This window comes from Phyllostomus hastatus, unplaced genomic scaffold, assembly GCF_019186645.2.
Source record: "Phyllostomus hastatus isolate PE091 unplaced genomic scaffold, TTU_PhHast_1.1 phas_contig_86, whole genome shotgun sequence".
Taxonomy (NCBI): domain Eukaryota; kingdom Metazoa; phylum Chordata; class Mammalia; order Chiroptera; family Phyllostomidae; genus Phyllostomus; species Phyllostomus hastatus.
This window is the reverse complement of record NW_025333977.1, coordinates 33,541,320-33,556,740: the sequence shown is the minus strand read 5'-3', so window position 1 is coordinate 33,556,740 and position 15,421 is coordinate 33,541,320. Positions and strand designations below refer to the sequence as shown.

Genomic DNA, 15,421 nt, shown 5'->3' with positions numbered 1-15,421 from the left:
TAATATGTATATACCTGCTCTGTGTATATCTTGACCATATGTGAATTTGAGCAAATTCCATTAATCTTCAATTGTATTATGGAATTGTGCACTTGAAACTTACATACTTTTATTAACTAATGACACCCCATTAAATTCAATATAAAAAATTAAAAAATCAACTTCTTAATGTATAAAGTAAATACAGTACTATCTATCTTGACTTTTTTTGTGAGATTAAATGAAATAATACACCAGAAATCCTCTAGTGCAGAGCCTACATGCAGAAGATGTTTAATAAATGATATTTTTTATTTCACACAGTCTTGAAAAGAAGTTCGTTTTTCTTCACCTATGTCAGAGACCATGCCACTTTTTATTGGGTTATTCTTCAAAGATGCAAAAATATTACAAAAATTTGGCAAAAGAATCTGAAATGGTGATTCAGTCATATTTGTGACACCTCTCCTCTTTTCCCAAATGAATATATTATACCCTTTGACAAAGTCATATGGATACAAGGGCCTATGTAATCTTACTGTAGCCAGGGGATTTAATATATATTGATGGTAGCCTGATGCCCTGGCTGGTATGGCTCGGTGGACTGAGTACTGGCCTGCAAACCAAAGGGTCACTGATTTGATTCCCAGTCTAGGATACATGTCTGGGTTGCAGGCCAGGTCCCCAGTAGGAGGCACATGAGAGGCAACCACACATTGATGTTTCTCTCCCTCTCTTTCTCCCTCCCTTACCCTCTCTAAATAAATAAAATCTTAAAAAAATAAAATAATATACATTAATGGTAGTCTGAGAAGAAAGAGATATTAGAATTATGATAATCAATAAATATAAAAATGGTAATCATTATAATAATTATCATTTATCTTGCCTGTTGTGTACTAGTGATCCATAGGTTATTTATTAATAGTGAAAATGGTAATATCTTTACATTTATTATATTTTAATTCTCGGTAAGTCCTACAGGCTCTGTATATAGGTGAGAAGGCCAAGCCTGAGAGAGGGTAAAATAATGTACCAAACGTAAACTAGGTATTAAATGGCTTACTCAACTGTTTGAAAACTTAAGGTTTGGAACCCAAGATGATGACTTTGAGACATGGAGAAAGGGATCAGAATTGTGGAGAACTTGATATTTCTGTGTCAGTAAGGAGATGTAAGAGAGAGAATGTAGTTAGAGTTCAGGACAGAAAAAATTATTCCCCTGGAAAAGCATTAGGAATTAGCAGATTTGCCTTAGTGGATTTAGATACAGAGAAAAATGTACCCAACAATTGCAAAATAATACATTTTTCTCCAATCTGCAACATTTACAAAAATGGACTGGATACTGGACCATGAAAACTTGTCTCAAGAAATTTCTCTTAGAATATGCTCTCTGACAACAATGCAAATAAACTAGAAATCAATAACAAATATAGAACTGGAAATTCTCATGTTTAGAAATGAAATTAATTTCCCTGACTCAAAGCAGGAATCATAATAGAATTTAAAAAATATTTTGAACTGCATGATAATGAAAACACAACATATATAACTTGACAAATGCAGCTAAAGGAAAACTTAGCAAAATTTTATAGCCTTATATAAATCAGGAGAGAAAAAAGGCTGAAACATAATGAGCTAAACATCTGTATCAAGGAACTAACAAAACAAACAGTAAAATAGATCCAAAGGAAGTAGAAGGAAGGAAATAGTACAGAAAAGAAATTAATGAGGCAGAAAACAAATGTGAATCCAAAAGATCAACAATGTGAAAGTTAGTTCTTTGAAAGACTAATGAAATGGACAAAACTGGAGAATTTGACCAAGAAGAGAAAACAGCAAAACAATGAATGTAAGAAATCATGAAAGTGTTATCACTGCAGACATCGTAGCCTTTAGCAAAGATAATGAAGATATTCTGAACAAGTAGAAGATTGTTTAGCCCACCAAAGCTCACTTAGGAAGACATAGAAAACCCAGATAGTTCTATAACCATTAAAAAACTGAATCAGTAATCCAAACTTTCACAAAGCAATGCTTGGTTGGCTTTGGCTTGTTTCTGCATCACTCCCCTTCCTACCTCTGTCTTCCTGTGGTCCTCTTCCCTGTGTCTAAACTTCGATTCTAGATAGATCCACCCTAATCCCTGTGACCTCCTCTGGATTACATTTGGAAAGATCCTACTTCTAAAAAAAAGGTCACGTTCACAGGCTGGTGTAGACATCATTCAACCCAGTGCACTTCCCACCTCATATTGTGAGGCTAGCATAACCTTGATACCAATGCCCGCCAAAGACAACATGAAAAGCAAACTTATGGATCCATTTTATTTATAAATATAGATATAAACATTTTATACAGTATATTATAAAATTGAGTCTAACCATATATGAAAATGTAATATATCACTTTTATCCCAGTAATACTAGATTGGTTAAACCTTAGAAAAATCAATATAATTTATCTTATTAAAAAGATTAAAGTAGACACAATCACGGTTATTTCAAGAGAAGCAGAAAAAGCATTTGATAACATTTGACATGCATTAAAGATAAAAATTCTCAGTAAACTAGGTATAGAAAGGAAATTTCTTTGTTAGGCTAAAATATCACTTTTAAAAACTTATAGCAAACCTCGAACAAAATGGTAACTCGAAAGCTTCCCTTACTAGAAAGGCACAAGACAAAGCTGGCTGCTATCACCATTTGTATTTGACATTGTTTTCTTGGCCCTGGCCAGCCTGGTGAGACTAGAAAAATAAATAAAAGGTATAGGGCTGAAAAGGAAGAAACAAGCTTCATTATCTAGAAGATACAGTAGTGTTTATAGAAAAATTAAAGATAATTTATCAGAAAATTTTTAGGATTAATAAGAGAATTTAGCAATTTTGCTGGGTATAAAATCAATATTCAAAAAATTAATTGCATTTCTATATGCCAGAGGTGAGCAGTTAAAAAGTGAAATCATTAGACTGCTGACTGTACCTTGATTTCCATACAGTTGCGATGACAATAACACTAACCTTGTGCTGCAAGTAGAAGAAGGTGGTGTAACATTTAAGAATGTGGAGTGTGGTCAGAATATCTGAGTTCCAGTCTGTATGTTACCACTTACTAGTCATATGTTTGAATTGGGCACTTAACATCTCAAAGCCTTAACTTTTTTACCTGTATAATGGGATTGTTATACTACTTAATTTAGGTGTTAAGAAGAGTACATGAAACAACTTGGCATTATGCCTGATGTACTTGTCCAATAAATGTTCATTGCTATTATTACATGAAAAACCTTTTTAATCTAAAGTTACAGGAATGATAGATCTGAGATTCAGATTGAAATTCATCTTCTCTAGAAACAAAGGAATCTATATAATAATAATAATAATAATAATAATAATAATAATACACTAAAGTGTAAAATATGATGGGTTAGTGAAAAGAAGCCTGGTCCCTGGGTTGATGTTAGATGAGGAGATGGTGGCAAAAAAAAAAAAAGTTGAACATGAAATAATTGCTTTAACTTTTTAAAAAAAATTTTTTTATTTATTTATTTTTACAGAGGGATGGGAGGGAGATAGAGAGAGAGGGGGGAACATCAATGTGCAGTTGCTGGGGGTTATGGCCTGCAACCTAGGCATGTGCCCTGACTGGGAATCGAATCTGTGACATTTTGGTTGGCAGCCCGTGCTCAATCCACTGAGCTACGCCAGCCAGGGCTGCTTTAACTTTTTAATTTGTACCAAACTTAATGTTTTCAAAGAATACATAATGTTATAGGGGAAGAGCTCAATATGTATACCATTGTGTGAAAAAAAGGAGACTATAAAAAATGATTTTACAGAATTCTCTCAATATTGCTAAAAATATATATTCTAGTAAACTTTCATTTAATTGTCACATCAGTCATTTAAATAGGCATTGAGACAAAAGTTAAATAACTTACTGAAGGTCCCAAAGCCATTTATATATATGCATTGGGAAAAAACTAAGAATTCACCAAATATTATATTATCTCTATTTGATGATATTAGGGGTTATCTTTAGGTTCTTTATAATTTTGTGTATTTTTCAAATTTCTGTAATACATATGTTATTTTTATAATTAGAAAAAGTAATAAGTATTAACTGGTATTGCTCACAAAAAAATCTCATAAAAACATAATTCTAAGCTGGTTGATTAATGTATAACTCACAAATATGTATGCATTTTGCCCTGAGATTTTCTATTGTAATAATTCATGCCCATAACAAAGATATGGCTTAAAGTTGCTGTGAATATAATCGGTGAGCAGTATCATGGGAAAAGTGGAAGGCAATGACTCAATCTCAGAATAATGGTCATTATAGGAGAATCTCTATTCCCTTTCTCTAAGATTTTAATTGTTCTGAGGGTAGAATTGTGATCTAGCATATGGAAAGACAGATTTTAGAAGATTACAGAATTCCTAATAAAGATTTGAAGATTTTCTCTCATATCTGTCTGCATTTTTCCAGGCTATTTTTTTCCTTTACTGTGTCTCCACCCAAAGGATGATGTGTAAAGTGTTTCATGGGTCCAAAGAGGTCTGAGATTCCTTAAGAACTGCCTGGTACCTTATTGTTATGTACAAAGCCTACACCTTTCTCAACTCTCTTTTCCTTGTATTATGTCCTTAGGTGCTGATATCCATGGTTTCAGTGCTCCCATTAATTCTGAGTTTACACTGGGACATTTCATAGATAAAATGCAGAGAAGCGAGAAGCCCATCGTGGCAGCTATCCAAGGCATGGCTTTAGGAGGTGGGCTAGAGCTGGCCCTGGGCTGTCACTATAGGATTGCCCATACGCAGGTAAGAGCTGAGACTCTCTCTGTGGGGCTTGGTGTGTGGGTTTTTCTTTAGGGCAAGCCCTAAATGTAGTTATAAGCATCCTAGGTGATCATTTTAAATGGTTGGTTTACTGATTGACAACTGTTAGGTCTTTCCAGCACTGGTACTCAGCTATTGTGTACCAATGTAGTTTAACTGGCTGTTAAAATGTTGAAATACATTCATTCTGGTTGGTAAGTAGCTGCGATCCTAAGTCCTCTGACTGTCCCTTTGCTTCTCCTAACCCTAGTCCTTGGGCCTCCCCAGGATCCACCAATGAAAGGGGAACCCCTGGGTCAGTGGTGGGCCCCTAGGACCCTACTCCAGTGCTGTGTCCCATGTAGGATTTCACCGAGCCATGCTCATGCCATAGGAGGTAGTAAATACTTTGACTATCACTCCTAAGTGTGTATACTTACTTAAATTTTCATTTCCTATCTCTCAACTTTCAGTTTTGTGGTCTCATAATTACCAGTACCTAAGAAGACACATTCCTATTAAAAAACAGCACAGAACTACTGTATCCATTTATTTCTGGAAATAGATTTAATTTGGGCTACTATGTAGAATGAAGTCTGTGATACCAATAGTATCACTGACTTATCTTACAATAGTAACATAGTTGTAAGTAATATAGTTTTCTAACGATAAAGATAGTAGTCATCATTGTAATAGACTAGCAATCACAAGAAAGTATAAAGATATACAGTAAAATCACCATAAACTCATAGTTCAGAAATAATCACTATTAACATTCAGTTTTATTTCCTCCTGTTCTTTTTCCTATGTAACTTATTTCTTACATTATTTTTTGGCAGTCTTTTTTAAAATCACATTTGAAACTTTGTTTTATTTTGTTTGTACTCTATTTTATGCTAATATGATATTTAACCTATTATTAAATATGCTTAATACATTCTGCCTTTTAGAGAGTTCAGTTCATTTAAATTTAATGCAATCATGATAAGGAAGGACTTCCGTCATTTTGCTATTTGTTTGCTATGTCTTATGATTTTTTTTTGTTCCTTAATTCTTTCATTAATGCTTTCATTTGTATTAAATAGATATTTTCTTTTTTATATTAAAAAATTTATTGTTGTTCAATTATAGTTGTCCCCATTTTCCCCCATTGCTCTCCCCTTCCCTGTCCATCCCCCTCCTATCCCCACATTCAGTTCTCCTCCCTGTTGTCCTTGTCCATGGGTCCTTTATTTGTGTTCCCTGCCTTGACCCTTCCCCTTCTTTCCCTGTTATCTCCCTCCCGCCTCCTCCCTCCCCTCTGGTCAGTGTCAGACTGTTCTTTATTTCCACGTTTCTGGTTCTTTTTTGCTCACTTGTTCGTTTTATTGATGAGCTTCCACTTACAGGTGAGAACATGTGATATTAGTCTTTCTCTGCCTGGCTTATTTCACCTAGCATGATGCTCTCTAGTTTCATCCATGCCGTCATGAAGGGTAGGAGCTCTTTTTTCTGCTGCAGAGTATTCCATTGTATAAATGTTGTATTAAATAGATATTTTCTAATACCCCTTTAGTTTTCTTGTTATTTCTTTTACTATATTTTTAGTTGTTTTCTTACTGGTAATTACCCTGGATATTACAATCTATTTCAGATTAATGCCAACTTAATTTTAATAATATACAAAAAATTTGCTTCCATACAGTTCTATTACCCACCCACCTCTTTAAATGCCATTGTTCTTACAAATTGTATCATTATACACTGTGTGCCCACCAACATAGACTTATAATTATTACTTTATGTAGTGGCCTTTAAAATCAGATAATAAAAAAGAGGAATTGTAAACAAAAATTACATCAGTACTATATTGTCCTTTATATTCACCTGTGCATGAGTTACCTGTGCTGTGGCTCTTCCTCCCTTCTTGTGGATTTGAGTTACTGTCCAGCGTCCTGTCATTTCAGCCTGAAGTGTTCCGCGTAGGGTAGATCTGTTGGGCACAGATTCAGTTTTGCTTATCTGGGAATGTCTTAATTTGTCTTCATTTTCAAAGGCTAGTTTTACTGAATATGGAATTCTTGTTTTACAGTCTTTTCCCCTTTCAGTACTTTGAATATGTCACCCCATTGCCTTTTGGCCTTCATGGTTTCTGATGAGAAGTTTGCTGTTACTCTTATTGCAAATATTATTTTAAAATATAATTTTAAATGGCTATAGAATTTTCATATGGATAGACCACCATTTATTTAATCATTTACCTATGTTGTTTTAATTTTTATGAAAGGTTATAAATAAAGACACATTCTAAGTACCCCTTTTCTTTGTTTCTCTCGCTGTGACCTTCTACACACTGAGTGCAAATCTAATGTATGAGCAATAATAAATAAGTTAGGAATGGGGATGAACAGTGGTGGGAAAAAATGGGGATCGGCTGTTAGGAAACCTTTGCGTGAGAGAGGCTCCAATATTCCAGGTACCAGTATATTGGAGCTATTAGCATTACAGTGTGGGTAGATTGCAGTCTGTATTTAAATAACCTTTCCTTCCTTCTTTTTATGCTGTTGTGTACCTGTAAAATTTGTGTACCTGTAAAATGACTAACAAAGCTTTGGCCATTTTTACATGGCTAGGAGGGGTGTGTGATAAGGGACCGGAGTTCATCCTCCTGTCTGGATTGAGGTTGCTTTCTCTTCCTTCCATTCCCCACCCCTTCCCCCTCCTCCTTCTTCCTCTTCTTCTACAGCTTTATTGAGATATAACTCACAGACCATACAATTCACTCATTTAAAGTGTACAGCCCAATGGTATACTAGTATATTCACAGAGTTGTGCAACCATTCCAGAGTTGTGCAACCATTCCCACGGTTGATTTTAAAACATTTCAATAGCATAAAAAGAAACTCCATGACCTTTAAGAGTGATCCTCCATCTTCCCTCTCCCCCATTCCAGGCAACCACAAATTTACTTTCTGTCTCTATGGATTTGGCTATGCTAGACATTTAAAATAAACAGATTATTCAATACGTTGTATTTTATGACTGGCTTCTTTAAGTTAGCCTAATGTTTTCACAGTTCACTTATGTCAGAGCCTCCATCAGTACTTCATTCTTTTCTGTGGCTAAATAATATTCCTTCTTATGGGTAGGCCAGATTGTGTTTATTTATTTATCAGTTGATAGACATTTGGGTTGTTCCTACTTTCTTGGCCTTAATGAAAACAGTGACACTATGAAAATTTGTATACAAGTTTTTCTGTGGGCATGTTTTCATTTCTCCTGGGTACATACTCAGGCATGGAGTTGCTGGGATATATGGTAACTCTATATTTAACCTTTGAGGAACTGGCAAATTGTTTTCCAAAGCGATTGTACCATTTTCTATTCTCACCAGCAATATATGAGGGTTTTGTCTTCTCCGCATCCTCTCTTACACACATTATTTCTTTTTTTATTGTAGCCATCCTAATGGGCATGAAGTGGTATCTTGAAGTTTTGATTTGTATTTCCCTGATGGCTAATGATATTGAGTATTTTTTCAAGTGCTTATTGGCCATTTGTAGCTCTTCTTTGGAGAATGTCTATTCAGATCCTTTGCCCACTTTTAAGTGGATTGTCTTTTTATTATTGACTTGTAAAAGTTCTTTATATATTGTAAATATACAATTTAAAAATGTTCTCTCCCATTCTGTGGGTATCTTTTTACTGCCTTGGTTGACTGAATCTTTTAGGACTCCATAAAGCTCTTTCTGGAGACTATTATTTTTGTTGTCTGAGACAGGTCATTACAGAGTCAGAAAAAAAATGTGTTAAGGTGCTAGGGTTGTGTTTCCACATAAAGACTTAGGAACAGCATAGCTCTCTCTATTTTGTTAATTAAATTAAATTAAATGAGAGGGTGTACAGTGATTTGCTTTGAGGAGACTCTTGCTGAATTTTATGAAACAATGTTTTTGAGGATTTGGAAAATCCAGGGGAATGCTCGCCTTTACTCTGTGTGTCATCTCCTTCAAATGACCTTCATGCCTTTAAACGCTGACAGGCTCAAGTTGGCTTCCCGGAAGTCAAAATAGGACTTCTTCCTGGTGCAAGAGGATCCCAGCTTCTTCCCAGGCTAATTGGAGTTCCTGCTGCACTTGACTTAATCACCTCAGGTCAGTGTAAACCCTGCCAGCAGTTGTCTAGATCACTGTGAGGAACTAGGCTGGGATTTAGAAAAATTCTGGCTTGACCATTCCATACCTATGTGATCGTAAGAGGAGACTTGAACTTCTTTGACTGTCAATGCTCTTGTCTGTAAAATAGAAAGAATACTTTTCCTGAGAGCTTCTCAGATGTTACCATGAAGGTCACGGTAACATTTGACTTCTGGGAAAGATATACAAAGCACTAAATCACATTTAGGATTTTATTATAGTTCAGGTGCGGACTCACAGACACCGGTGTTCATGTAGGATATATTATATTCAGATCTAATTTATAAATTGTAATATAAACAGGAATTAAAACCAGAATTTTCAAGGAAAGATTTCAAGTTTTAGGGTGCAAATGACTGAATTTTTCATTTCCAAAGTATTAATACATTGGCTACAAATAGAAGTTGTTCTCTTTTAATAGAGAATGTGAACAATGCAACACTAGAAAACATTTAGACATCTTAAATTGAACTAATACCATAAGACATATAAAGACATTTTCAGTTGAGATAAGGTTGTAAGAAAGAATATATATGACTATTTATGCTAAACAGGTATAAATAATTATGAGACCTCAGGCCAGTCACTTTACCTTTTAATGCCTTAGTTTTCTTAAAAATGTGGATAATAGTAGTACCTGCCATATACTTCCACAGTGTGGTGAAGATTAGATAAGTTAATGCATACAGTGTGCTTGGGAATGGCCCCAGGCATGGTAATAACTTCGTAAGTTTCAGCTATATATCATTATTCACATATCTGTCTTCTTAAGAGGAGAATTGAATAAAAATAAAATGAGGATCTTGTTAATAGACTATATCCTCAAGGAGGGGCAATAAAAAGACCACGTGCTTTAGAATCAAAGACCTGAGTTTGAATACCAGCTCTACCACATTTAAACAATATGCCTTGTACAAGTTCATTTTTACTCATTCATCCAGCAACTATTATTAATCTTCTCTCATATGCTAGGCTTTGTTCTAGGCATTGGGACTGTAGCAGGGAACCAAACCAACAAAATCCTGCCTGTGTGGAGATTATATGGAGAAAACAATAATGATGATCATCATTTATTGTCACATTTCATCAATTCAGAACCACAGTTTTTTTCACACCTTTGAAATGAGGATGCCTCTTATATTCGTTTTGAGTCATGCCTTAATCAGCAATGCTTTTTTCTTTCCCAGTTCTGTGGGTTAGGAATTTGGGAGCAGTTTAGCAGAGGGTTTCTTATGAGGTTGCAGTGAAGACATCAACTGGGGCTGTAGTTATCTGAAAACTCAACCCGGGCCCAGGGATAGACTTCCCAGGTGGCCAACATGCGTGGATGGCTGGTTGGTGCCGACTGTTGGCAGGAGGCTTCATTTCCTCATCATGTGGACCTCCCCATAGTGTTGTGTAAGTGGACTCTGGCCTCCTCTAGAGTTATCCAAGAGAGAGCAAGGGGAAAGGTGCAATGTCTTTTATGACCTAGCTCTGGAATCACATGCCATTTTTTTTCCTGAACTATCCTATCAATTATACAGGTCTTTCCTATTCAACATGAGAGGGGGCTTGAATACCAAGAGGCAAAACACACTGGGGTCACTTTGGAGACCAGCTATCACAACTGTGTACTCAGACATATGCCTACTTATTACATTAGTAGTATATATAGTAGGTTAGATGGAAATAAGTGCTAAGGAGAAAACATAAAGCAGAAGTGGGGAAAATAAAATCTCAGGGACAGGGATGATATTTTAGGTAGAGTAGCTAGGAAAGGCTTTCCTGCAAAATAACATATGAGTAAACAGCTAAAGGAGGTGAGGAAGGTTATTATGCTAATATCTGGAGGAAGATATTCCTCATGAAGAAAAGAGCAAATTCAAAGCCCTGAGGCGGGGACATACCTGGAAAGTTCAAAAAAGAAAAGCAAGAAGGTCAATGTGCGTGGATCAAAGCGAGCAGAGGGAAGAGCAACAGGGGATGAAGTCACCTCATGTAGGGTCGTGAAGATTACAGAGAGAAGCTGGCTCTTCTTTGGACTGAGTCGGAAAGGGATTGGAGTGTTCTGAGAAGGGGACTAACATGTCCTCACTTATGTTTTAAAAAGATCACTCTGGCTGTTGGAAATATATTAATCAGAGGTAAGGGCAGAAATAGGAAGACTGGTTAGAGGTCTGCTGTAATAATCCAAGGGAGAGGTAATGGGAGCTTGGGCCTGAGGGGTAGCAATGTAAATGACGAGACATGGTCGAAATTTGGTTATGTTTTGATGGTAGAGCCAACAGGATTTTGTGACAGGTCAGATGTGAGAAAAAGGAGAATCAGGGATGATTCTAATGGCCTGAACAGCTGGAAAGAGGGTGTCATTACTGAGCTGGGGATTTCCGCTGGGAGAGCAGGTTCTGGGGAAGAATCATAGTGCCCAGTTTGGGATATGTTAAGTGTGAGACATCTGTTAGACATCCAAGTGGAGTGTCAAGTAGACAGACAGTTGGAGAGGCTGGCCCAGAGTTGAGGAGAGAAATCTTCTGAGCTCTCAGCCTCTGTTTTCTCATCAGTTAAAGTGGCTTTAAGAAATAATGAAATTAACATGACATATTTCTGTAATATGGAAGATTTTTTGTCAATGCAACTGTGGGAAGCAGAATGGTGATCCCCTACAGATGTCCCTGTTCTAATCCCCAGAATCTGTGAATATGTCACCTGACATTCAAAAGGGACTAATGTAATTAAGTTAAGGATCTCCAGTGGGAGATTATTGGATTTCCCAGGTGGGTCTAATTCATCACAAAGGCCCTTAGAAGAGGGATGCAAGAAGTCAGGGAAGAGGGAAGACACTATGTGGGTAGCTTTGAAGATGGAGGAAGAGGCCACGAGCCAAGAACTGTAGGCAGCTTTTCTAGAGGCTGGAAAAGACAAGGGAGAGATTCTTTCTGAAAGCCTCCAGAAGGAACACAGTTCCGCTGTCCTATTTTAGATTTCTGACATCCTGAACTAATGTTACAAATGCATGTTGCCTTAAGATACCATGTGTTTGCTTGTTGTAACTTGTTACAGCAGCAATAGGAAACTAGTACAATAGTTGTTAAAAGTGATGATATTAAGAATCTTTGTGGTTTGGAAATTTTTTTTTCTAAGAAAGGATGTTAAAAATGATTGCTACTGAAAGTTGAAGATTCCCTACTAAAGTAGGAAAAAAAACACCAGTGTTGCAGGAATTGATCTCATTGGAAATTACTAAGTATATAGATTTGGATTAAATTAATAAGTAAATAGCTAACATATTCCAACCTCCTGAAATCCATAAGAGAGGTAATTCTGGAAAGTGGATCAATGATAGCGCCAACTATTGCTTCTCCACAATTCTGTTGAAGTGCCACCTGAAAACAGGCAAATCTTCAGCAGTGACCACAGAAGGTGCTTAAACACATGACAGTTCATTCTCTGATGCTCTCTGTCCAATCAGGTGACAAGAACTGCAGTGCCCTGTTCTTTCTGCTTGTACATTCTAGGTCCCATCCTCTTTGTTCACTGAACAGCACAGAAAGCTTCTGCTATGTGCTCTTAGAGATTTCCCACAGGTCTGATGGGATTCTTTATGATCATTCATGGGACAGGGATGCCCCTGGGCTCTAGACTTTGATGAGATACCTCTTAGTATCCAGAATACTCAGGGAGACGTTGGGAGTGCAACCTTTATCCTGCCTGCCTTTTAGATTTAGGTATAGGTGGGTTTTCTCTGTATTTGAACAAGATGTTGAGGGTGATTTTATACCCAGAGCTCCCAGGCAGCAATAAAAATACCAGCAAATTTCATTTCATAATCAAACCAAAAAACAGACAAACTACACTCTTAAAACTAAACCCTGAACCTAAAACCTATGAAAATATTGTGACAGAAGAAAAATGAAAGATAAATGTGAGTCTGTTGATACAGATTAAAGAAAATTCACGTTATTCTGAATTGGGAAAGAAAATTGTTTATTTATTAAATAGAACACTCTGTTTAAAATTAAGATATTAGCCACAATTATTTCTTTATGAAGCAACAACAACAAAAAAGATGTGATAGAACACACAACTGAATCAGCAAAATGGAGGATAGGGACACATTTATAGAACAGAAGAACTTAAAAAGATACATTAAATGTACATGAAGGTAGCAGGCATGGAAGACATTGTATTTTAGCAAGCAGCCATTTTCCTGGAAAAACTAATGAGGAGATAGCAATGCCTGATGTATTTTGGTGCAGCTACTATGGAAAACAGTATGGAATTTCCTCAGAAAACTAAAAATGGAATTGTCTTTTGACCTGACAATTCCATTGCTTGGATTACATCCTAAGAACCCTGAAAAACCAATCCAAAAGAACCTATGCACCCCAATGTTCATAGCAGCACAATTTACAATAGCCAAGTGCTAGAAGCAACCTAGGTGCCCATCAGTAAATGAGTGGATCAAAAAACTATGCTACATTTACACAATGGAATACTATGAAGCAGAAAGAAAGAAGGAGCTCCTACACTTTGTGACAGCGTGGATGGAACTGGAGAGCATTATGCTAAGTGAAGTAAGTCAGGCAGTGAAAAGACACCATATGATCTCACCTATAAGTGGAACCTAATCAACAAAAGAAACAAGCAAGCAAAGTGTAACCAGAGACATTGAAATCAAGAACAAATGGGCAGTAACCAGAGGGGAGGTAGGAGCGGGTAATGCGGGGAAAAGCCTGAAGGGTTTTCAGGAACAACTATAAAGGGCACATGGACAAAACCAAGGTGGGTTAGAATCAGGGGAGGGAGGTGGGGATGGCTGGGTTGGGAGGGGAGAGAAAAGGGTAAAAGGCAGAAAACTGTACTTGAACAACAATAAAATTAAAAAGAGAGAGAGAAAAAAAGATTTTAAACTTCCAGAAAATAGAGTCATTCAGGCTTTCAAAGGAAAGGAACAAAATTCAACAAAGGATACTTTCAAAATAACTAAAATCACTCCATCCACAAAATAAATGCTAAATGTGTGGAAATTCATATATTAAGATGGTATGCAGCCTTTAAAATGATCATCTAAATCAGGAGTTCTTAAAGTGTGATTCAGGGACTGCTGGGTATGCTTAAGACTGTTATGAAGTCAGAGCTATTTTCATAATAGTAGAACATTACTTGTCTTTTCCACTCTTTCTCTCATGAGTGTATGGTGGAATTTTCCAGAGGTTATTATATGCTATGTGATATCAGAACAAATTGGATGCAGAAGCAGATATGAGAATCCAGCTGTCTTCTATTAAGCCAGACATGAAAGAAATTTGCAAAAATATAAAACAATGACATTCTTCTCACTAAATTTTTAAAAATTTGAACTTATAGTTATTTTGCACAAAATTTTTATATGCTAACATAAGAAACATTTTGAAATTTTTCAGTTTTAATTTCTAATATCATAATATTGATAGAAATAACCCATATAAACAAAAGCTCTTTGGAGTGCTCCATAATTTTTAAGGATGTAAAGGGACCCTAAGACTGAAAAGTATGAGAAGTGTTCATTGAAATTCATATATTTTGACTCAGAAACCACAATATAAAACTATATACAAGATTCAAATTCCCACTCCTATGGAGTATGAAAGGGGAGTTAGAAAAACTAAAAATATTAAATTTCTTATCACTAGTAAATTAAATTAGAAATTGTTATAATTTGTGGTGGTATGAAAAAGCACACATTTAAGAATATGAACTATTTTAAGTATTCAATGCAGAATTTGTAAGAAGATGTTTATAGTCCAGCATGAGACCATTCATTCTGCAAAACAGAAAGGAAGCAAAGAAGCATAAGACTTAGGGGGAAGTTATAATACTGTTGACCTTGAACAATGCAGGGTGCCAGCTCCCCCCATGCAGTTGAAAATTCACATGTAACTTTTGACTCCCCCCAACTGAACTACTGATAGCCTACTGTTGACCGGAAGCCTTCTTGAGAACACAAACAGTTGATTAACACATATTTTGTGCATTATATGTCCATATTACACACTGTATTCTTACAAAAAGTAGGCTAGAGAAAGGAAAATGCTATTAAAAAAATCTTTAAAAAGATAAAAGACATTTGTAGTGCTGTGTGTATTTATTGAAGAAAATCTGAGTATAAGTGGAGCCTCACAGATTAAACCTGTGTTGTTCAAGAGTTGACTAAAGTGTGAAGTGAGTCTGTAAATTCTAAGGTTTACAGAAATTAAAGCATATGAGCCAATGTTGAGGAATTTTGTGGCCCTGTTTTCAGTATTAAGTTTGAAAAGCAAGAGTACCTTGGGGGAAGAAATCTGCCTTATTAGACAAAAAGAAATGAAGTGAACTAGAAATGGCGCCTTTTCCAGAGTTATGCTGCTTTTAGAAATATCACTATTTTTAACATGATGAGAAGAGGTAAAAACAGTGAGAGTATGATGGGTTTTGACTT

General features: G+C 36.0%; 1 protein-coding gene across 1 annotated transcript in view; it reads left to right on the top strand.

Annotated features, from left to right (window-relative positions):
- The window catches only part of EHHADH (enoyl-CoA hydratase and 3-hydroxyacyl CoA dehydrogenase), a 44,703-nt gene that overhangs the window by 4,710 nt on the left and 24,572 nt on the right, over positions 1–15,421 (top strand). The window contains exons 3-4 of the mRNA XM_045851629.1: positions 4,638–4,810; positions 8,829–8,940. Coding sequence (XP_045707585.1) covers positions 4,638–4,810; positions 8,829–8,940 — 285 coding nt within the window. The remainder of the gene's footprint in view (positions 1–4,637; positions 4,811–8,828; positions 8,941–15,421) is intronic.